This window comes from Protobothrops mucrosquamatus, unplaced genomic scaffold (assembly GCF_001527695.2).
Source record: "Protobothrops mucrosquamatus isolate PMUCROS unplaced genomic scaffold, P.Mucros_1.0 scaffold1259, whole genome shotgun sequence".
Lineage (NCBI taxonomy): Eukaryota > Metazoa > Chordata > Lepidosauria > Squamata > Viperidae > Protobothrops > Protobothrops mucrosquamatus.
In genome coordinates, this window is record NW_015387465.1 from 228,114 (window position 1) to 251,476 (window position 23,363).

At 37.5% G+C, this 23,363-nt stretch overlaps 1 protein-coding gene across 1 annotated transcript in view; it reads left to right on the plus strand.

Annotated features, from left to right (window-relative positions):
- Positions 1 to 23,363, plus strand: part of MAP3K4 (mitogen-activated protein kinase kinase kinase 4) — a 49,339-nt gene that overhangs the window by 14,180 nt on the left and 11,796 nt on the right. The window contains exons 2-6 of the mRNA XM_029285076.1: positions 10,608 to 10,798; positions 15,040 to 16,433; positions 19,683 to 19,925; positions 21,317 to 21,460; positions 23,151 to 23,308. Of these exons, the coding sequence (XP_029140909.1) occupies positions 10,608 to 10,798; positions 15,040 to 16,433; positions 19,683 to 19,925; positions 21,317 to 21,460; positions 23,151 to 23,308 (2,130 nt within the window). The remainder of the gene's footprint in view (positions 1 to 10,607; positions 10,799 to 15,039; positions 16,434 to 19,682; positions 19,926 to 21,316; positions 21,461 to 23,150; positions 23,309 to 23,363) is intronic.

The following is a 23,363-nucleotide window of genomic DNA, read 5'->3' on the forward strand; positions in this document are numbered from 1 at the left end:
GTCTTAACTGTGTTCAGTCAGATTTTTGGCCAGCAGCACTCTAGAAATCTCTTTTATCAACCTTTTTGAATTCTTCAGTAAACCAAGGAGCAACTTCAGATTGGATAAAGAGGAGAGGCTACTGAGGTATCTGGCTACCTTATTATTTCAGTGTGTAAGTAAGCTTAGCAGGATTGCCAATCGTGCTTCTGGAAAATTTCCCAGCACTCTATGGAAACCAAACAGATTCTTTAGGTATCTAAGGTGGTCCAATCAAACAGGTCTTCTCTCCTTGCAGAGCACCAATCAACTTCATAGCAGAGTGATCTTATCATTTCCCAGCCTCAGATCATGTCACATCTGTTCCAAGATGAAAAATGGATCTAATTTGTGGATTTTTTAATAAGTTGGGCCCTTAATGACCTGGGACAAGTCCAGTCTTATCATGATAGCCATGAAATTTCAAGTTGCCCAAGAAGGCAGCTGGAAAACCCCCAGCACCATTGGTTTAGGACAATGATCACAATGATCTCTGTTCTAATGGGCACAATATCCTAATATGTAAGCTATATGCAATCTTTTAGGGCATTTATTCCTGTAATCTTGGAACTGATCTGAAAATTAAGCTTAATTTTAATTAGCATGCTCCATATTTGGCATAATAAATAATGGATGGCCTGTGAAAAGAATTAAGATAATTATTTTCCTGGAAAAGTTGATCCATAGATTCATTAAGTTGGATTGCTTTAAAGATCCGAAAGACAAGCATTCTGTGTTTGTACGCTGTTTTGTCCATGTGTAATATAAGATCTTTATTGCTAGTCCACTCCATGCTGTTGCCTAATAGATATTTGCTTTGTGTGGTTGTTGTTTAGTTGTTTTCATGTATGTTAATTAACAGTGTCTAAGCTGTTTATATTGTTACGTAACCTAGAAATATTGGCCTTTGTGGAATGTATACTATGATTTGGTGACAATACAATCTCTGTCTCTGTTTAGGGGGATGTTTTGGGTGAATGGCAACAGAAATTTATATTGAAGAGCAAGATTCTGAGATGGAATTATAATTATAAAAGTTGATTACATTGAATTGCATATATATTAAAATAACTTTGTAATCCATGATTGCTTATATAAATTATATAAATAAAAATCACTGATAAACTTTTTGTATGAAATTCCAAAATATATGGAAGAAGATTGAATAGTCAAATTTCTACAATGTTTATTTCTTGTACTTTTAACCTTCTCAGCAATAGGGTTCTCTGTACCTCATAGTTTAGCCCCAATGCAGTATGCTTTGTATTTATGTGTGGGTTTTTTTTAAATAGTAAAATTAGCATGTGCACCTTAGTCACATTGCATGCATATGTATTTGCTGAAAATATTCCTGTATGAAAATTCAAAACTTTTCACACGGAGAAAATAATTTCCTTTGAAGGATATCTTTTCCTTTGTACAGATCATAAAAGGCCATTTCTAAACAAGCTATTTTATTAATTCAATAAAATATGTTTTAATTGGTAAAAAGTTATGAAGTTTTATCATTTTGTTTGTTCATTTTGGATTTCTTTCATCTTACCTGATTTCCTGTATGTTTGAAATTCACATAGCTAAATTACTTTCCCTTTCAAATGGAAACAGAGCCATCAGGTTTGGAAAATAGTTTAAGTGTATATGAAGTATATATAACTGCAAAAAGTCTAGAGGAAAGCCCAGAATAGTATAATCAATGCTAAGTTAATTAGTGGGCATGTAATACCTAATAAACTGTTAAAAGGGTTAAAAAAGAAAACTGGTTGGACATAGGCCATTCTTTTTCTATTTTTATTTCTATTGTGGCAGGCAGCACAGCTGACTGGCATGACAGATTCCTCTACATCAGTTTTCAGTTGCAGATCAACTTTCTTCCATCCATATTGCAGTAATAATCTAGTAATCTCAGCAGCTGGCAATAAATATATAGTTGACCTTGTCTAATCTTGAAAAGCAAAACAAACTTGGGCCTGGTTAAGTAATTGGATTTTTTAAAAGCATCATATTCAGTAAGAACGTCCTTAACAAAACGTCCTGAAATTGTGATTGCTGCTAAAAAAAAGCTCTGCTATGAAATCCTCTCTTCTTGTCTTGTAAACGGTATTGGTGATCTTCAGTGGGCAACAGAAGCTAATGGTGTTAAACCATGGCTCTACTACAGCATTAGTAAAACAAAGAGCAGTCTGCCCTGTCAGCTTTTAAGGGAGTGTCACAAAGAGGCCTAGAGGGGTGAGGAACATCTGGTGGCTAAAGGGCTTTGAGAAATGCACCCAGTGGTTCTGCTTCTCTTGAAGTTGCATCTGATATTCTGCTTTGTGGATTATTAAATGATACAGTTGTAATTCCTTGCAGGAGGATTTATAGTGAAGGGGGGGTGAGCAGTTGTTGCTCCTGTAACATCTGAAGCTTTTGTGTTAAAGAATTTGGGGATAGAACATTGTTTCTTTGCTTTTTTTTTTTTTTTTTTGCAGAATTGTAGCTGTAAATCTTAACTAGCTTTTTGATAATCCCCAGATCTGTTGACTTGAAATATTAAATATGTTCACAACAGCAGAAGAAATGGAAACCAGTGGAAAAAAAACAGTTGCTGGTTTTACTGGAGAGCTGGCTCTTGCTTAACCTTAATTGAAGATTGCAATTGCCTCCTGAGTTGCTAAGAAGCTCTTTCTTAGAGAACCTTCAAGGCCTCTTTTTTAATCAAGAAAAAGATGTTTTCCTGGGCATTGAACCCTGGTCATTAAAGAACTTAGAAACATTAAGACTTTAAAAACAATGTCAAATTTCACTTTTCCCTCAGTATCAATATTAAGTTCCATCTCGTGTTTTTTTTTTTAAGTTTGTAGACCTAACGGCAAGGACTTTCTTATTTTTATTACTCTGTAAAGTGGATCTGGAAGCCTTTTGGCTGAAGAACGAGCATAAGGGTTTGAGATAAATTGTTTTATAGTGAAGTTCAAACTATGTTGGAAATCTATTAAGGACAAATTTTGTATTTATCAATTTCTAATTATACTTGTTAGAAAGAACTAAGAGTTCTGATGTTTTGAGAAAAATGAAGACTTTCCAGAAATGCTAAAGGCTTCATTTTTTTTAAGTTGGTGATCTCACAGGCACAGAAAACTGTTAAATATTTAAGTAGCTTAAGAATTGTATTTAGGACATGAATTAGGACACTGTTCTTTTCCTCTTAGATTCAAGGAGAAGGTACAAGTGGTCCTCGGTTAATGGCCATTTGTTCAGTGACTATCCAAAGTTACAATGATGTAGAACAAGAAGACTTGCTAGTGGTCTTCAAAATTGCAACTGTTGGTCATGCGATCACAATTTAGGCGCTTGGCAACCAGCTAACAACTACAGTGGTAACAGCATTTCACAGTTACATGATCACTATTTGTGACCTTCATTGCCAGCTTCTGACAGTCCATGGACAAGCTAAATGACACATGACACTGAGTTTAACAATTCACACAACGAACTGCAACTGGAACTGCTAGAACTGCCATTGTAAGTTGGTTCAGTCACATGATGTTGCACTTTACAACTGTGTCACTTAACAGTGGAGCTACCAGTCCCAATTACCTTAAATTACCTTACTCCCAATTACCTTAGGACTACCGGACTACATTTTTTACTGACTTTTTTTTTAAAACCATGTCATTTTCTGAGTCTATCAAACACTCAAAAATTGTTTCATATGTGTGTACAAAATGGCTTTGGCTCTGGGTTAGTCCTGATTCCTGACTATTGCCTACACAAGTCTCTCCAGTTTTCTTGGCCACATTCTTGAAAGTGGTTTTCCATTGCCTTCTTCCTAGGGTTAAGAAAGAGTGATTGTCCCTAAATCACCCAGCTGGTTTTGTGGCTAAAGCAGGGCTAGAACTCAACCTTCTGGTTTCTAATCTGATGCCTTGAAATACTACACCAAGCTGACTTTCAGTAATACAATGAAAAAAGTTTAATTGCCTCCAGAATTTTTTTTTTAATCTTATCTATCCTGGACCAGGGGAACTTACTTACTTACTTCCTTCCTTCCTTCCTTCCTTCCTTCCTTCCTTCCTTCCTTCCTTCCTTCCTTCCTTCCTTCCTTTTAAATGATTATTAAAGATCGATTAATAATGATTAAAATACAGAAAATTTGAAAATGTTTGAGGAAAGGAGATACGCCTTCACAGATTTTTCACACCTAAAGAATATGGGCACCAAATGCAACTGCCATGTATAATCTGGCATGGGTGGAGGAGAAAACCTTCCTCTCAATACCTCGTGAATGGACATGTGATAAAGAACAGTTCAGAAGAAATCTTCTTGCAGATTTGGACAGATTTATAACAGTGTCTTTTAGATATTCAAACTCTACATTATTGGAGGTTTAAAATTTACTAGCAAATTCTTAAACTGTGCCTGATAAATAATGATCAACTAGTGAAATTTTTTCCTGATAGGTATCTTATCTCTTTGCTACCACTGTTAGGTAACCAAGCTACCACACTTTTCACTAATTGCAATTTTAAGGTACCTTTAAAAGGATAGCACCTTGTGATACATATTTGTAGAGGGCATAAATAATGGCCTTGAAGGAAAGTGGAAAGATCCTTACTTTCAGAAGGAATATACTGTATCATCAAAAAAAGCTGACTCTCAGTCCAGTTTCCTATTTAACTAATGATCAGTTAAGTGTGGCTTAAGTCCAATCCAAAAAACTAGTTTGAGAAAATGTCTTAAACACACCCCTCCTTAATTCACATGAAGATAAAGTGAAGGAGAAGGAAAGCACAAGATGTTGGTCCGTCTATCTGATAGAGATGACAATATTGACAATAAATGACAATAAAAGGCAGAATGGGATGCAATCAATTCTTGGATAACTTTTTCTTAATTCATTCAACCTAAGAAACAGCTGCAACTGGGACTGCTGTAATTGTGCAAATATTCAGCTTTCCATAGTTGCTATTTGTGAATCAAATGACAGTTGATCATCAAGGGCATTTCTAGATGGAAAGCCTGCTCTTTCAGATGGAACTGCAGCTCCATCAAAAAAATAAGATAAATCTCAGCCCAATTTCTTATTTAACCAAAAGTGCTGATTTAATTTCAGCTTCATCCAACTCATTAGATAAGTTATTGCATATTTTGGAAAATAGATTAGCTCCTTGAAGTTGAATGTTAGCTGTAGCAGGCTTGATTATCGTTACCTTACAAAGCTTTGAATTATTTTTTCCTTGTGATTTTATGTAGGTATTTGTTACCATGGGAGTCAAGCTGAATTCTATAGGATATCACAATCGACAAGCTTAAACATTAAATAGTGGAACCCTAGTGACACAGCTCTGCAAGCAGACTCAGTCTTTCCAGGTAGAGCAAATGGCTAATTATATTGAAATTTCCTGAGATAAAAATTAACAGGGCTTTACTTCCCACATTTAGTTTGTAGCATAGATTGCAGTACTATATTCTGGCTGAAGGTCCAATTGAGATGGGTTCAAATAATTGATATTATCAAGATGCATCTAGAGCTATGCTTTTTAAATCATTTTTTTCAGAAATAGAATATTTGACTATAGGTTATAATTGCACAGATCTCTTGGAGTTAATCAAGGAATTAATTTGGATATATAGCAATAGAAACAGTTTAAAATGACTTACTGTGTTTCCCTGAAAATAAGACACAGTCTTTTTTTTTGCCTCCAAAACAGGCACCAGGTCTTATTTTCGGGGGGGGGAGGTCTTTTAGACTCAACTCGTGGCGGCACCGACAGCCCCGCCCAGCCGGCCCACTTCTTCTGCGGCCGAAGGAGTAGCTTCATTCTGCAGCTGAGAATGGAGCTCTGGCCTGCATTTTTCCGTCAGAGGCCTTTCTGGAAGGCCTATGCAGCCGAAAACCGAGCTCCGGCCTGTATTTTGCCGTCAGAGGCCTTTCCAGAAGGCCTATGCAGCCGAAAACCGGTTCTCGGCTGCACAGGCCTTCCAGAAAGGCCTCTGACGGTGAAATGCAGGCCGGAGCTCCATTCTCAGCTGCAGAATGAAGCTGCTCCTTCAGCCGCAGAAGAAGTGGGCTGGCGGGGCAAGTGTCAATCCATGGGAGGCCTGGCTGCAACGGTAAGCTCCACTCCCGCCCTAGCTTGATTTTTAGGCGTGCGCCTCGCCCCGAAACTAGGGCTTATTTTTGGGGTAGGGCTTATATTAGGCCCGCCCCCAAAAATCAAGCAAGGGCTTATTTTTGGGGTAGGGCTTACTTTCGGGGAAACACAGTACTTAGCCATATTTTGATCCAAACAGTTCTCAACTGAAAACAGCCCCAAAAATCCCTACAATGAAATAGAGAAAGAGAATGGTCTCTGTGGTTTACAAACCTTAAAGAGAAGGAACATTAAAATAAATGTAGCAGTATAAGCAAAATAATATAGTTAAATAACATTCCACATGCATTACGTCATCCATGACACCATCCTCAGCAAGAGAAATAAAAATAATTCCATCAGACTCCAAAGGCACTCGAGGAATAGGCAAATCTTATTGGCTTTGCAAAAATAATAGGGCTGGGGATCTTAGAGGTTAGATGATCTCGGGATCCCTGCTGATGAGATTCCTTAAGGGATAGGGACCATAAAAAGTCTCTTCCTCCATGTTCCAGTAGAGGGGAGTGACCACCAAAAGAGAGAAGACTCTCAGGGCTGAACTATTATGTTGGAGCATTTTGTGCTCTGCAATTTTGAAAATGCAAGCCAAATAAATTTCATTCCCATTTTTGCAGATATTAGCATTGGGTTGACTAGCCAAGTTTGGAATAAAAGATAATTTGCTGAATGTCTATTCTCATTCTGGGTTAATTGGTAATTCCTTTAGAACAGACATCTTTCTATTTCAGATCAGCCTGTTTCTCAGCTGCAGAGATTCTTATTACTTCTGAACTGATTTTTATCATGATGGATGAGGTACATTTTTCTCCCTTATTCATTAGTTTGACAGATGGTGACATTACAAATCAGTTCCTTTTACCTCATACATAAAACAACTTGCTCTTTTAGCTGTTTTTCTTGGCTTAAATGTAATAATATTTCAAACGTCAGTAGTGATATTTTGCAAGGTTTATAGTCATTTACCAGTTAACATTACATTAAAGTTGGTTCTTGGAGAGAGTTTTTCTCCTGCTAAATTAGCATTATTTAAAGATATATGTATTATAAATGCTTATCTGAATAACCAAAATATTTTAATTTTAAGAATTAAAAGTAAATGTTATGCTTTTAATCATCAAAATTAATTATTTAATATTCCTTAAGAGGTCTAGACAAATTGACAATGTTTTCTCTCTGTCAGTTAAAAGATAAGTAATTTAAAAAAATTGTTGGCAATATTTCCTTCAGGTAAATAGTTCTTGTTCCTTCCATTTGTTCCTTTTTAAATGGGTGTTAGATGCATAATATAGTGTTCCTTATTTTTGTTGAAATTCTGCTTTTGAATAATTTCATTGAATCATTGAATAAAATGTAAGTTTAGTAATTTGAGGTGATTATTTTACTGAAAGATGCAATCATGCCATTTATATTACTAAAATGTTTCAATTTTAGTTAGTTCTACATCTGTGAAGATCTTATTTGTATCCCATCTTGATTGCATTTTAATCTCATTTAAAATTCTGCAACTACTCAGTATGATGTACTAAATATTTATAGCTTCATGGCTTTTTTTGTAGTGGGAGAACCTAGTATTGTCTCTCAGAAATTAACATATTGTTTTAACTTAAATACATGGAATTTGGAATGTAGGCAAGCATGGCTTTTCTTGTCTCATAGCCACAAGAAGTACAGCAGGAAAAGTATACCATTCCATTTGTGTATTGGGCTTTATTTTTTCTGCTACTAAGCCAATGACACCAGCTCTTCCAGTTTCAGTAGTTGCAGTAAAACAGGAGTAGCTGTGTTTTAGAAATGGACATTTATTAGCATTTTGCCATTATCTTGTGTTGGCTGTTATTTTAGAAATGACTAAAGACAGTATGAGAAATTTAGACTGAAATGACATTAATTTTTGTTCTTATGAGTTGGATTGATTTAATTTCTAACTCTGTGTGCATGTTTTTGTGTATGCGCAAGCATGTTCACACCCATACATACGCACACATAATCACATCACAGAAGTGCTAAGGATTTTTCCAAGAAATCTTCATTATGTCAGGATGGCAATCACTTTCATATCCGATATTTTAAATTCTTTAGAACAGGGGTGTCAAACTCAATTTCATTGAGGGACACGTCAGCATTGTGGTTGCTCTCGGGGGGCTGGGTGGGTGTGGCCAGGGTGGGCGCAGCTGGGGTGGGTGTGGCCTACTGAGTGGGCATGGCCAGCTCGACGTTGCTCGCGTCAGGGGTGCCTGTGGGGGACTGGGCAGGACTGGGGTAGATCCAAGGGTCTCCGGCAGAGGGGGGTGAGACCAGAGCGAGTGCCAGGGCATGGGCCACTGGAGGAGCCTCATCGTCCCTCTTATGCCATGCAGGGGGGGCTGGACAGTGCACAGGCTGTCCGGAGCCCTGGGTAGCAGAGGTCAAACACCCAGCCTTGCCCTTAACCTCCCGCGGCACGTAGCCTAGCCCCACTTCCCCAAGGGGGTGCCCAGCTGCACTTACCTCCTCCTCAAGGCTGCTGCTGCTGTTGTGCTCGCTCTCCTTAGCCAGGTTGCTCATGGTGGATGCAGGTGGGCAAAGTGAGTGGGTCAGAGGGAGGCCCACTCCCTCTCTATGCGAGGAGAGCCGGCTTTGTAACCAAAGCATCCTTAGCGATAGGATGGGAGATCCCTAGGATAGGCCAGGAGGAGGGGGCAGGGGGATGGTGAAAGGGCAGCAGGACAGGACTAAGGCAGGACTTCCCACAGACCCTCCCTCTCATTCCAGCCTCCCTCCCTCCCTCCTTCCTGTTTCCCTCCCTGCATCCTTCCCTGCCTCCCTCTTTCTCATTCCCATCTCTTTCCCTCCCTCCTTCCCTTCCTTTCTTCCTTCCTTCCTTCTGAACAGAGTGGCAGGAAAATATTTGAGATTCACTTACCAACTGTGGCAAGAAAGGTCATAAAATGAAACAAAATTCATTTTAACAACTGTCTCACTTAGCAACAGAAATGTTGGGCTCAGTTGTGGTTATAAGTCGAGGACTATCTGTATTCTTAACTTCGAAGGGTCTTTGAAGTTCATACAAACTACCATAATGCCAACCCATCTAGTGGTTTAACTATTACTACCTGTAATTCAGTACAGGGCCAATTGAGGCCCTGCTACTGCACTGAGCTAAATATTATGTAGTAGGAGGGTTCCCTAGAGAAGCACTGATATACATGGGAATTGGAATTCTCCAATGCTGGAGACTATTCAAAATTTGTAATGTTTTCATATAAGTAAAAACTGTTTCTTAAGAACTCTTTCACTTCTTCTGTAGAAATCCTCTCTAAAGGTTTTTCACAGCATTTTTTTTTTCAGTTGTAAAACCACAAATTTATTTCTGTAGAAACATACCTTAAACATTCTTAAGTTTATAGAAGATGGTGGTCTTCGTAATGTGTGTGTGTTACCTTTCTCAATGAGACAAGAAAACTGTATTGCATGTATATAGAAATTAGTGGCCTGTTAATGGTTTGCTCACCAATTAATATGGCATTGGTGTCCATATAATTGGTGGAAGAAGGATCAAATGATGAAATATCATAGGGTTGCAATGCAAACTTTGCCCCTTTTATACTCATGTAGATAACTTCAAGCAGACATGTAAGGGATAGCGCTTTATTACAATGCACATTTGACAAAAGTTTGCTACAGATGCTGTGTCATGGAGTTATGCATAAAATAATTCAACATGTATGCACAATTCTTTGTGCTATTGCATGGTTCACTTTTTAATAGATACAAATGTATACATGTCACTTTTTATGACATAATTCTAGAAATTCTACCAGTTTGTACATATATATATATTTGTCCTGTTAAGTCAGTGGTTCTCAACCTTTTTAATGCCGCGACCCCAACCGGTCGTAAGTCGAGGACTAAACCGGTTGTAAGTCGAGGACTAAACCGGTCGTAAGTCGAGGACTACCCAACCGGTCATAAGTCGAGGACTTTTCCTGCCCGGGAGCGCCGCGCATGCGTGGTTCCGCCCCCTGCGCCGGCCGAGGCATAGCTGGCAAGCGGCAGAGACGGAGCAGGCTGACCATCAGCTGGCCCAGCCCAAGGGAGGTAAGGCACCCGCCAGAAAAGGGGGGAAAAATGGCGGACAGCCTTGCTTGGCGACCCCCATGAAATGGTCGATCGACCCCAAATGGGGTCCCGACCCACAGGTTGAGAACCACTGTGTTAAGTGATCATGAGGGCTACTTTTAAAAAATTCAATCTACAAGGTTTTCCAACCAAAGATATAAAAGCGATGTGCTAGTATTTGAGAGAGAAAAAACAACTGCTTTAGAAGAGCTGCTATGTACCTTACTGGAATGGCAAAGATACAAAAAGATCATGACACTTAGATGAAAACATTTGATTTGGGTAGGTTGCGGGGGGGTGTGTGTGTCAGGGATTGTAAACCTGTAATTCTTAATTTCTTTCATTGCTTATACTTAGGCACGAGTGCAGATTTGAAGATGCTACTTGCAAGATACCTGAATCTGATACTGAAGACTTATCTGATGAAGCAAATACTGAAACTTTCTATGGAACCTCCCCTCCTAGCACACCACGGCAGATGAAACGCCTGTCAACAAAACATCTGAAAAGTAACATTGGCAAACTTACCAATCGTTCTGCTTCGAAAGGTACGTAAGAATTTTTCAGGATTGCAAAAACCAAAGAGGTCAGCAGTGAGTAACTTGGTATTCTGCTTGAAATCTACTGTCGTTTTCCCAGTATGCTTATATTGGGCAGATAAAGTGGAAACTTTCATCCAATGCAGAGAAAATTGAGAAATGAGCTGCTTCTGTAGGGAGGGAGGGAGTATAATTGATGGAGTCTCTTCCTTTCTGCTAAAAGTGCAGAAATCTTCCATTCCCCTTTTTTTCCATTTGAGGAAGAATGAATAGCCAAGCTTACATCCATGGAACCTACTGTTCTGCCATCCCTGATACAGAATGGCTAAGGATTAGTGGGAAGATCAAAGGGCCTCAGATTTCTGTCTTATCACCTGCGCTTTGGCAATACAACTGGCACAGCAGAGTAGCAGGATTAAGAGGTTAATTCATTACCAAGTATATTAAGAGCAGTTGGAAATGGGAAGAAAAGAGCATTGTGAATAGTCACTTTGTCCCAAGGTTGTCTAATTTTCTATTTAGCTTAGTATTATCTATTCTGACAGGCAATGATCGTCCAAGGTTGTCTGAGAAAGGACATTTTTACCACTCTGAACTATTCAACTGTTTTATCTTTTTAAAGCAAGGCAGGTGCTCTATAGATCTGCATGGGCTTACGTAAGCAAGATAGTGCAGAGGGAGAAATCATGTATCTTGAACGCATATTTATTATTTTGACAAATATGCATGATTATTCCCATGGAAATAAAATCATCTACCGAGTTTTTATTTTGCAAAATGTTATTTTCACTTTCTCTAAATAACAGTACAATTGTCTTTTATTGAGAGCTAGTTTGGTGTAGTGGTAAAGGCACTGAGGTAGAACCTAGGATACTGGCTGGATGACTTTGGGGGAGTCATACCCCTTTTAGCCCTAGAATCAGGCAAATTACTTCTGAAATTATGTCAAGAAAATTGCAGGGATTTGTCCACAAGGGATAATCACCATGACTTGAAGGCACCAAAAAAAAAAAGTTAAACTTTTATTACGTCAATCTGCTTGTGCTATATTAGTATTGGCAATATACTTTGCAAAATATATGAATATTGTCAAAAGCTAGGAATTTTCTTCATGCTATACAAAATGTATAGGATCTTATTTAGCAGAATTTCAGGTGTAGTGAAATTGTGAGTTTATTGAATAATTCTCTTTTTTCTGCTGCTTTTTTATTGTAGAAGAGATTCATAAAAGGATGTAGAACTTTAAAAATATCCCACGTTTTATTGTCCTTAAAATAACTCTTAAAATAGATCAGTGTTATATTATCCCAAGAGCATGGTTACCTGCTAAGATGGTAAGATTTAAACTAGATTTGTCCAGCTAACTATTAATAACACTTACTACTGTAGTTGTTATGTAGAAGGACAGGATAGTAAGAATAAGCGTTTTGTAGATCCAGATACATTTATATGGGTTTACAAGGCATTATGCACATTACTTGTGTATAGCTGTTATCTAACTGCTGAAAATTCAAGATACAGGAAAAAAAATGAGTGTAGGAATGAATTTATGATTTTGCATTCAAATTTGGAATAAATTGCTAGTTAAATTTCCATCATCCCTGCATCTCAATAATAATGAAAAGACAAACATGTATAACTATATCCCGGCTCAGAATTATAATAATAGTTTATTTAAATGCTCTGTTGATAAAACAGCCTCTTTTACAATAAGATTAATCCAAAAAATGCATTTATTAAATTTAGGTTGTCACTCAAAACCCAATTTTTCAAGGACAGCATACCATACATTAAAATCATAGTTAAAAAAGTTTGAGTGGAAGTTAAAATATACAAGAAGATAAACAAGAAAAGCCATGTTGAAGTAATTAGACATTCCTAAGTGACATATATTTTAAAATGTAGTATATAGTCATATAAAAAAGTAATTTTCTCTGATGATGAATAGATAGTAATGTTGATTCCAGACTTACTTACTAAGGAGGACATGCCAGAATCAGCTATCACTGAAAAGTCTAACTCCCAGGGAAACACCACATCTTGTTGCTGAAGAGCACTAACAATAGAACGTCTTAGTACGATCAATTTCATACCAAGGAACACAAAGAAAGGGGATTTTTCAGATTCTGTGGTCCTAAGCTATGAATGGACTGATAGTTTATACCTTCGCCTTGACTGTATATGAACCAGGAGTGACTGAATAAACCATATATAATAATATTATATATAAACTATATAATAGTTTCCCCTCAGAAAAGTTGCAATCAGAATTTTCACTTCCATATTTTGTATTAACTTTTTGGATTGTTTTAGGGGTAGTTCTGTGTATAATACATTACATCATAGTAATCTAAATGAAAAGCTATAAGGCCCATAGTTGGCATACATTACCAACCTATGTTGGTAAAATACACTTTGTACTACAGAGGACACTTGGATCCTTAGTGACCAAAAGAACACTCAAAATGTGAAACTGATCTTTTAAGAGTTGTAGAGCCCTTTCCAGAATAAGGGTCCAAAAATACTGGACAGATAGACAAACAGACAGAAGTTGTTAGCCCTTATCCAGCCCATTAATGTGGCCAGCATCGAATAAATATTTCTGCTTCACCTGAAGCTAATGAGAAGAGACGGCTGTGTGTCATCAGCAAAGTGATGACACTTTATTCTTAATCTCCAAATAATCTCACTCAGCAGCTTCATGTAAATGGGAAACAGCATGGGGGATAAAATGCAACCTTGCAGCATCCTGCAGCACCATTTTCAGGAGATGGCCATGCTTCACAGTTCCCTTTCATCTAACTTGGACAACCTCTCCAGAAGGACATCACGATCAGTATTTCAAAAGCCACTGAGAGGTTCAACAGAATCATCAGTCACCCTTCATGTTCTTTCTCTCAGTTAAGAGAGATTAAGATGATTAAGGGTTATTACGTTAGCCTCAATGGAAAGACCAGGCTTAAATTAACCAAAATGGATCTATAAAATCAGTTAAGGGGATGTTACATCAGTTTGAATGAAATTATGCATCAATGAAATTAATTTTGAATTTTAGATCTTATGCAATAGTGTATGCATTTTTAGAAAGATTTAATCAGGAGTTTTAAGAAAAAATTGTGATTCGCCTCCATTCTATCAAGACTTATGCTCTGAAGACTTCTGTTTAGTCACTGGTTCCAGCTGCTATGTACAGTAAAAGAGATCATTGTCACTTCTTATGATTACAATTAGTATAACTGAATGTTTCCATTAGCCCTGTTATTTTAAAAGCTCCACAATATAATTATAATGCCCTTGGGTACAAAATGACTCAGTGTGCCTTGAATTTTGAGTGAAGTATGATTCAAAGAGCTCTTTGGTGTGGTTATCAATTATTACTACTTACAGATTCATGATCATTTCTAAAATATGATTTTTTCATTCTCATGTTAGATTGTGGTTTAAGTTGAATGACTAGGAAGGCATAATAATAAGAGATACAGAAATTATGATAACTAAATCAGATAACTGAGGTTTATCTCATTGTTTAAAAATAGCAGTAACAAAAAAACTGAAGTTTTAAGTAAAAAGTTAATTTGGTATGTGGTTTTGTAATGACAGGAACCTAATAATTCAGAGTTTCACAAACCGGCTGCAGATAACTTTAGACGTAATTGCTGAAGCATCAGTGTGTTATGGTTGAATGAGTGGGATATGACTATCCTGTTGCCATTCCCATAACTACTAAGACATTTTATCTTAATTTGTGGGCACAGCTAAGTACCAGCTAACAATCTGTACTGTATGGATATAATAGGGAAAGCAGATGGAGAATGATGTCACGTGTCTTATGATGTCATCACATAAATAGTGCACATTCTGTACTGTAGTACCATATGCATCATGATTTGACTGAGACAAATTACATAATTTGCATAATTCACATGATGTTATGATATGCTTGGCATCAGTGTGGTTTCTATTGGATGCCTGTGTTCCAGTGTTTCATAAACTGTGACGCTAGACCTAAAAACATGGGCAAAGAATTTGAGTGGCATTTGAATCATGTGTGAAATCTATTAGGTTCTGAACCTTTTACATAATTTTAAGGGACTGTCATGAATGTGTCATGTATATTTAGCATGCAACAAAATTGAACACTTAGGGAGTGGAAGAAGTAAATAAAATCAGTATCAGTAGTGTTTTTTTTTGGGGGGGAAGCATGTTTTTCTTTAGATGTGAAAAAAAATTGTTTTGTGTTATGATTTCAGAGAAAATGAGCTCACCCAACCAGCTGCCTAACAAAGATAATATTAAAATCTCCGAGAACACAGAAGAGCACAGCTATAAGCAGGGGAAAAAGCTCCGAGCCACCTTAAGGACAACTGAGAGGGATCATAAGAAAAACGTACAGTGTTCGTTCATGTTGGACTCGGTCGGTGGGTCCTTACCAAAAAAGTCAATTCCGGATGTTGATCTCAATAAGCCTTACCTCAGCCTTGGCTGCAGCAATGCTAAGCCTCCAGTATCTGTACCCGTGCCTATAGCCAAAACTACACGCCAGACGTCTCGTACCGATTACCCAGCAGACCGCTTAAAATTTTTTGAGACCCTGCGGCTGTTGTTAAAGCTTACCTCAGTTTCCAAGAAAAAGGACAAAGAGCAGAAAGGACAGGAAAGCACTTCCTCTGTTGAATTAAACCGATCCAACGAACTAATCTGGCTTGAGCTGCAGGCGTGGCATGCGGGGCGGACTATTAAGGACCAAGACTTCTACTTGTACACAGCTCGTCAAGCCATCCCTGATATTATTAATGAAATTTTTACTTTCAAGGTAAACTATCGGAACCTCTCCTGTGTGGGAAATGGAGCTAGTCTTAATGGTACGTCGGCAAGACAATGTAAAGCAGCCCATGGAGCTAATGTAATGGGTTACTCAAGCTATCACGAGCACCTCCATCGCCAGCGGGTCTCTTTTGAACAGGTAAAGCGGATAATGGAGCTGCTAGAATACGTAGAAGCACTTTATCCATCTCTGAAGGCCCTTCAAAGTGACTATGAAAAATATGCTGCAAGGGATTTTCAGGACAGGGTGCAGGCACTTTGTCTTTGGTTAAACATTACAAAAGATTTAAATCAGAAACTAAGGATTATGGGGACTGTTTTGGGCATCAAGGATCTTTCTGACATTGGCTGGCCAGTGTTTGAAATCCCTTCTCCTCGTTCGTTCAGGGACAATGATCTAGAGGATGAAGTTTACAATGAAGACGACGACGACGATGATGATAGGGTAACCTCAGGTGCGTGCACAGAGGAAAGTGAAGATGAAGAACAAATCTCTGAGGAGAATGTGGAGGAACTTAGACAAGCCATCCGAAATAATCTTGCCAATAAGGCAAATTTTGATTTTGAGGCACAGGACCATTTGTCAAGAAAGCTTGATAGGCTTGAATCTGAAGATGACTCAACCTGCTGGGCAGTTACAGAGTGCAGCGGAGAGACAGGCTGCGGCAGACATTGTTTGACCTCTATTTATAGGCCATTTGTAGATAAAGCACTGAAACAGATGGGGTTGAGGAAGCTCATTTTAAGACTGCACAAGTTAATGCATGGCTCCTTGCAGAGGGCCCGAATGGCATTGATAAAGAGCGATCAGCAGCTGGAGGTAGGTTTGGGGAGGCAGGTGGAATGGATAATGCTTAAGCAATAGTCCTTTTAAGCTGTGTTTTTCTTCCCAAAGTTTTTCTATGTAAAATGTATATATAGTTTGAAACATGCTGAACCATGTTGACTTACTTTAATAATGGTGACATATCAGGTGAAACATATGTAATATATATGTCGTCTTTCCTTGTCAATTCTGTGTCTGGCATAACACAGCCTGTACAGGTAGTCCTTGACTTACAACCATTCGTTTAGTGACTGTTCAGAATTACAACGGCACTGTAAAAAGTGACTTACGATTGCTTTTTACACTTAACAACCCTTGCAGCAGCCTCTTGGTCACATGATCATAATTTGGGCTCTTTGCAACAGGCATGTATTTATGACAGTTGCACTGTTGCGGGGGTCGTATGATCACTATTTGTAACCTTCCTAGCCGGCTTCCGACAAGCAATGTCAATGGACTTAATGCCTGCATGATTCGCTTAATAACCACTGTTGTGGCAGAAAAGGTTATAAAATGAGGCAAAATTCACTTAACAACTGCCTTGCTTAGCAACTGCCTTGCTTAGCAACATAATTTTTGGGCTCAATTGTGGTCATAAGTCGAGGACTACCTGTATTAATTTTCTGACAGTTAAACGATAGTGGGGATACACTAGATCAGGGTTCCCCAACCCCTGGTCCATCGACCCGCACCATGGACCGCACCAGAAACCGGACTGCACAAACAAGCGAAACCCCATCTAACGGGATGCAGGCAACACGTGAAACCATGCCCCCTCTGGTCCGGGGAAAAACCTCTCTCCACGGAAACAGTCCCTGATGTCCAAAAGGTTGGGGGGCCACTGCAGTAGATATTCAATTTCTCCCATTTCCTCCACTTTTCTTAATGATATTAATGGGACAGGCCTTATTGGAGTAATAATGGTCAAGTGCTAGAAATGAAAGTTTCTTCGCAGAATATTATCTATGCAACTTTATTGTTTTCTGATGTGATGTTGACTGTGGGAGAAAGGATATTCTTTAGATTGAAACAATTTTATACAAAATGGAAAAAAAAAGAAACAGTTTTCCAATCCTTCTGAAATTTAGGGAATAAAAATTGCCAGGAAGTCCTGTGAGAGCTAAGATTCAGTAAACTGAATATTTTAAATACACTTAGGATGTTTTCAACATTCAAAATAATTAATATAAAAACGTTATATATTACCGTATTTATATTCTGCTCTTTCTCCAAGTAGCTCTAGAAGACTGCCTACTTTTTTCCTCTCCTGTTTATTCTCACAAGAATTTTGTGAAGATTATGCTGGATGAGAGTAGCTAACCAAAATCTTCCAGTTATTTTAATGATTTTCAGGAGAATTGAATTTATGATATTCCAGTCTTGTCTTGCACTCTTAACTCCCCAAAACCCATCTTCATTCATTACATTTTTGTGGGGTCAGATGTTTCAGAAGTTCTCCACCATATAGCCTACAGGTTGGATGAGTTGAGGGTGCATTCAAATGTTATATCAGTGTCAGATTCGTGGGAATAATTTTGATATGGAAGAAGTCTAACAATTCTTTTCTTGTTATGATAAAACCTCAAATATTATATTTATATTGTATAATTTACATGATTATCATATAAAGTTCCATATATATGATGAATGTGTTGTTATACCTTGTCTTGCAAATTTGTTTTTTTTTTTAAGTTTAACAATCACATTGTAATTTCGAACCAACCATAAAGTAGAATTACTCTACTGAAACTATCATAAAGCAAATAGTGTCTTGAAGCAGAGTTTTTAACCTCTAAATGTTGTAGGTGGAGAAAAAATGCTGCTACCTTTCTATGTAAATTCCTCCATAGACATAATAATTTGATTGTTTTTCCTGGTATCTGATCTGTTTCACCCCATATTTTGATAATGTGGATAAAGGAGGATTATTTTAACTTGTGTGGTTTTTAACGACTTCACAGAGTGTTGAATTATTGTCTTGTTTTTATAAAGAATTGTAAATATTTAGGAAAACAAAATTCTATGGGATCTGACTGGGATTTTTTTAGAAAAGGTTTTGACTTGGTCCATATTGCAGAATAATTTATCCTTAGTTCCTGGGATCGGGGTAAAACCTACTTTTATTTAAATTTTTAGACATGATAGTTGGAGAAGGACTCTAAGACAGGTAAGTCTGCTTCTCTTTTTTATAGCATTCTCTCTGTATATTTTCATTCCCTCAGTGAATGGCAGTGCTGGCCAATGAAGACTAGGTTTGGGAGCTAAGTAAAGTTGGGGATGGTTAGAATGAGAGCCCCACCCTCCCCTCAGACTGCAGGGTCAACTGGGCAGTCAGAAAATATCCCAGAAGAAAACAGGCCATACTTATCAGGCCCAGTTCAAGGGAAACTTTTCCTTTGTCTGATGTTTTGCAAATGCTTTGGTTATATGCAGGACGATGAATGCCTTCACATTTTATCAGTAGTTTGGTTCCTACTATTATGGAGTAGGATGTGAAAATTGGCAAGAGCTTTCTTCGTATTAATCTTTATCATCAACATCTGGCATGCTGGGACATGTGCTGGAGCCTCAATGGCTCAGCTCCCCAGCATTTCCCTGTACTGTCTAGGTATTCTGGTTCACTGGTCTCTTGTTTTAATTTCCCATCACGCTGTATAATGATACCATCCCAAGTCCAGAGTGAAAATAACAGCTACCAGCCACCTCTGTGGTTCTCTTACGTAGGCCCAAGAAAGACAAGCCTAAAGATATTTAGACATTGCTGGTATTTTAATAATTGATGTATCTATTCATTTTAATTTTACATGGATTTCTGTTAAAAACAATTTCCCTTGAATAAAGCTGCCAGATGTGTATTAGAAAATGTAAATTTCTTGTAAATCTAGCAACCATGCTGGTTATGTACCATTGCTACAAGCCTGATTACTCCTATGTTGCCACTTTTCTGGAGCAACCAGTTGTTTAGTCCCAATCTAATTCCCATGCTGGCACCAAAAGGGATTTTTTTTAATTGGGGGAGGAGAGGTAGCATGCTTTGAATATCAGCATCTATGCTGTATAGCAGAGCTTTCTTGAAACATTTATCTGCAAGGCTAGGATACAATTTAAACATAAGGTGGTTTTGCTTCATGTATTTTGAGCAGTTGTTTTTAAAGTTAATATCTGGTTTCTAAAACGTACTGTCCCAAAGAAGAGAAGAAATTAATCACCAAATTCTCTCTTTCTCTCTTTTATTGCTGTTAGTTTTCTGAATACCCAGATCCCATTTTATGTTCAGATTATGTGCAGTTGTCAAATTCTCCAGCTTCTTCAGATCAAAAATGCAGTACTGTATCATGGGAAGAGTTGAAATCTATGGACTTGCCATCTTTTGAACCTGCCTTTCTGGTTCTTTGCCGAGTTCTTCTCAATGTTATCCACGAGTGTCTCAAATTAAGATTGGAACAGCGGCCTGCTGGGGAGCCATCCCTCCTGAGTATTAAGCAGGTTTGTCTGTCATATTTATTTTATTTTGTTCTGTAATATTAGGGTAATGGCAGGTAAAAAATTACGTTCTTTTCATTATTGGCAATTCTTTCCAATAGCACAGATGCTGTGCTATTGGAAAGTTCATTATCATTCAGATAATGAACTAGAATATTGCTTGTGACAAATACTCATCTCTTGCCAATAATTATTTCATCAGCAGTAACAAAAATGATGTCTTATGCAACTTCTAAACTGTATACGAATGATAAGCGCTTCAGGAGAATAGCTAGGTCAATGTTTTTTTATGTTTTGAAAAAAAAAGAGGACAGAAGAATCTGCGGAGGGCATAAAAGTAATCTCTCTATTTCCCTCCCCAAATTAAATAAAATGGCTTCTTATTAAAACCATTCACATGTTTTCTTACTTTGGAGAAATTCCGCTGTAATTATGCTGTAGATGAAAATGTACCTGCTGCATAATGTTTACAACATAAACATTTCAACATAATATGTATAAATATTATATAGTTATAAATAATTGACTAATTTATATATTTATAAGTGGTTAATTAATTAAGGGCTAATCCCATCTCTCCCCCCCCCCCATGTATTGGGCTCCCTCCATCTTGGGGTAATGATTTTATTTTGTCCGTATTGTCATTTTATACTTGATGATGTTAATGTTTTTATTCTGTAAGCCACCCAAAGTTGTTTGAAACGAGATGGGCAGGCAAATAAATTTAATAGTAATAACGAATAAAAATAAATATCTATTATTTCTATGTCATTTAATAATCAAAAATATTTAGGCTGATAACAAAAATGGCATTTTGATATAGATGGTACCAATAATCCACAATCAATATCCTCCAAGAGAAAATAAATAAATGTAGCCAATACTATACTGCTGTGATCCTCCGTAGTATGCTGAATATAGATATACAGATATATATAGAATATAGATAGATAGATAGATAGATATATAAATTAACTCAATAATCCTCTCTGCATGTTTTAAAGAAGCATATATGATTAGCTGGTTATTGACAAATTATAACTGCTTCGGTCTTAAATGAAAGCCACAACTATTCAGTAGTCAAGCAAATATTAAAAAAATGCAGAAGGTAGAGTGATAATAGTACTTGCTGAATTCAATGAGATAAAACGTTATAGCAGGAGGCCTTGTGAAGATGGAAAATGGATAACAGAGGGCTTAGATTCATACTCTGTAGAAATCAGTTATTCTACCAATTTGGGTTTTATTTTGCATCACCCTTTTTGTGGGGCATTTATCTCACGTACTAGCAGAACTGAAGACGACAGATATTTATAGAATTTGCTCTTTAGAAACATCTTTGCATTTTGCAGCATGAAAACACCAGATTGATCAGTGTGCCATTTCTCTTGCAGCTCGTGCGAGAGTGTAAAGAGGTTCTAAAAGGTGGCCTCCTGATGAAGCAATATTATCAGTTTATGTTACGCGAGGTTGTAGATGACCTTCAGAGCCACTGCAACATTGACTCTTTCGAAGAAGACTTGCATAAGATGTTAATGGTAACTAACAATTCAATGTAATATCCAATGGTTTGAGTTCCATTTGGTTATTTTTAGATTGTTTCGATTAGCAAAGAACTTTCCTAGCCTGCAAAAACCTGCATTTTGTATTTCAACCATATATATAAAACAGGGAATGTTCTAACTATGTGCTATCTATTCTGTAGACTACATTAGACAGTGAAGCAGGACTATCAGAAAATAAAGTAGGTGCTTCTTCTGTATTTGAAGCATACCCTTGATATATTATTTTATACATTGCCTGCTACTCTGAGACTGCAGATCTGAAGAGAGAGATATTCTGACTTCTTCCCTTTGTCTAAGAACCTTTAAGGGTTTGCTTGTTTATATTTAGTAAATATATATATAGCCACCCTGTTGAAAACAATCAAAGTAAAGAATAACAACATTAGGGAGCAAACAGTCATAAAATGCAATAAATCATGTCAAATTATTCCACGGATACTTAGCCATTGTAAAACTCAAACCAGACAGGTTGACAAATTTGATCATGTACCTATGAGAAGAACTAGGTCTTCCAAGCCTTAAAAAGTGCAGGCAGGATCAAAACCATCTGGGACTCAAAAGGAAATAACCATTTCAAAGGCAGGGCACAGTGACAGAAAGCATGATTAGAACTATGTATGCTTTCTAGGAAGGACATTGTGATGACAAGTTAACATGACCCCATCCAAAAAGAGCAGGGAGCTTACCCTTTGCTGATTTTCCTGGCCCTGCAGAATTGAAGGAACGCACATTATCTTCTATCATCTGCCAGGATAACTAGGCCCACAGAGAAAGAGATGTCTTTTTCTCCCAGGCAAGGAACAGATAAATCTTCCTTCAGTTTTCAAAGTGCAGCTCTTGGCAGTAGTAAGTCTGTTTCTTTGAGTCATCAGAAGACTCTCTTTTTGGTGTTCAAAGCCACAGGTATGTTGAAGGTCCATTTAATCCATTTAATACACATATTATAGTAGACCAGTGCTGTTGATTAAATAAAGAACAGGTAGTCCTCGACTTGTGACCACAAGCCCAAATTTTTTGTTGTTAAGTGAGACATTTGTTAAGTGAGTTGTGCCCCATTTTACAACATTTTTTGCCTTAGTTGTTAAGTGAATCACTGCAGTTGATAAGTTAGTAAAACGGCTGTTAAGTGAATATGGATACTCCATTGATTTTGCTTGTCAAAAAGTTGCAAAAGGTGATCACATGAGCTTGGGACACAGCAGCAATCATAATGGGGAGCCAGTTGCCAAGTATCTGAATTTTGATTATATGATCATGGGGCTGCTACAAAGTTTGTAAGTGTGAAAAATGGTCATAAGTCACTTTTTCAATGTCGTTGTAACTATGAATGGTCACTAAATGAACTGTTGTAAGTAGAAGACTACCTGTCCACAATTCCTTACATGAAAGTATCCCTTTTCCAAGCCAATGAGGCCTCTCTGAGATTTCCAGTATTTTTGAGGGAATTCTGTAGTTTGATTGGCCATGGGGGTTGGGGGAATGTAATTCTGCCAGGAGCATGAGGATTGATAAAAGGGGTTTTTTTTGGAGAGAGGAGAATTGTAAGCAACGTTCAGTTTTATAAAATTAACATGATATTATGGATGAGGATTTGTCTTTGCTGTGAAACAACTTTTTAAATAGCTTTCCCTACTCTTTTTTTTTTTCCCCTCTGGGTTACAAGGTTTATTTTGATTACATGCGAAGCTGGATCCAAATGCTACAGCAGTTACCTCAGGCATCTCATAGTTTAAAGAATCTTTTGGAAGAAGAATGGAATTTCACCAAAGAAATAACGCCTTATATACGAGGAGGTGAAGCTCAAGCTGGAAAACTATTCTGGTAGAATTGCATTACTACTATGAATCTTCTGTTTGTTTGATTTATCTATTTCAAT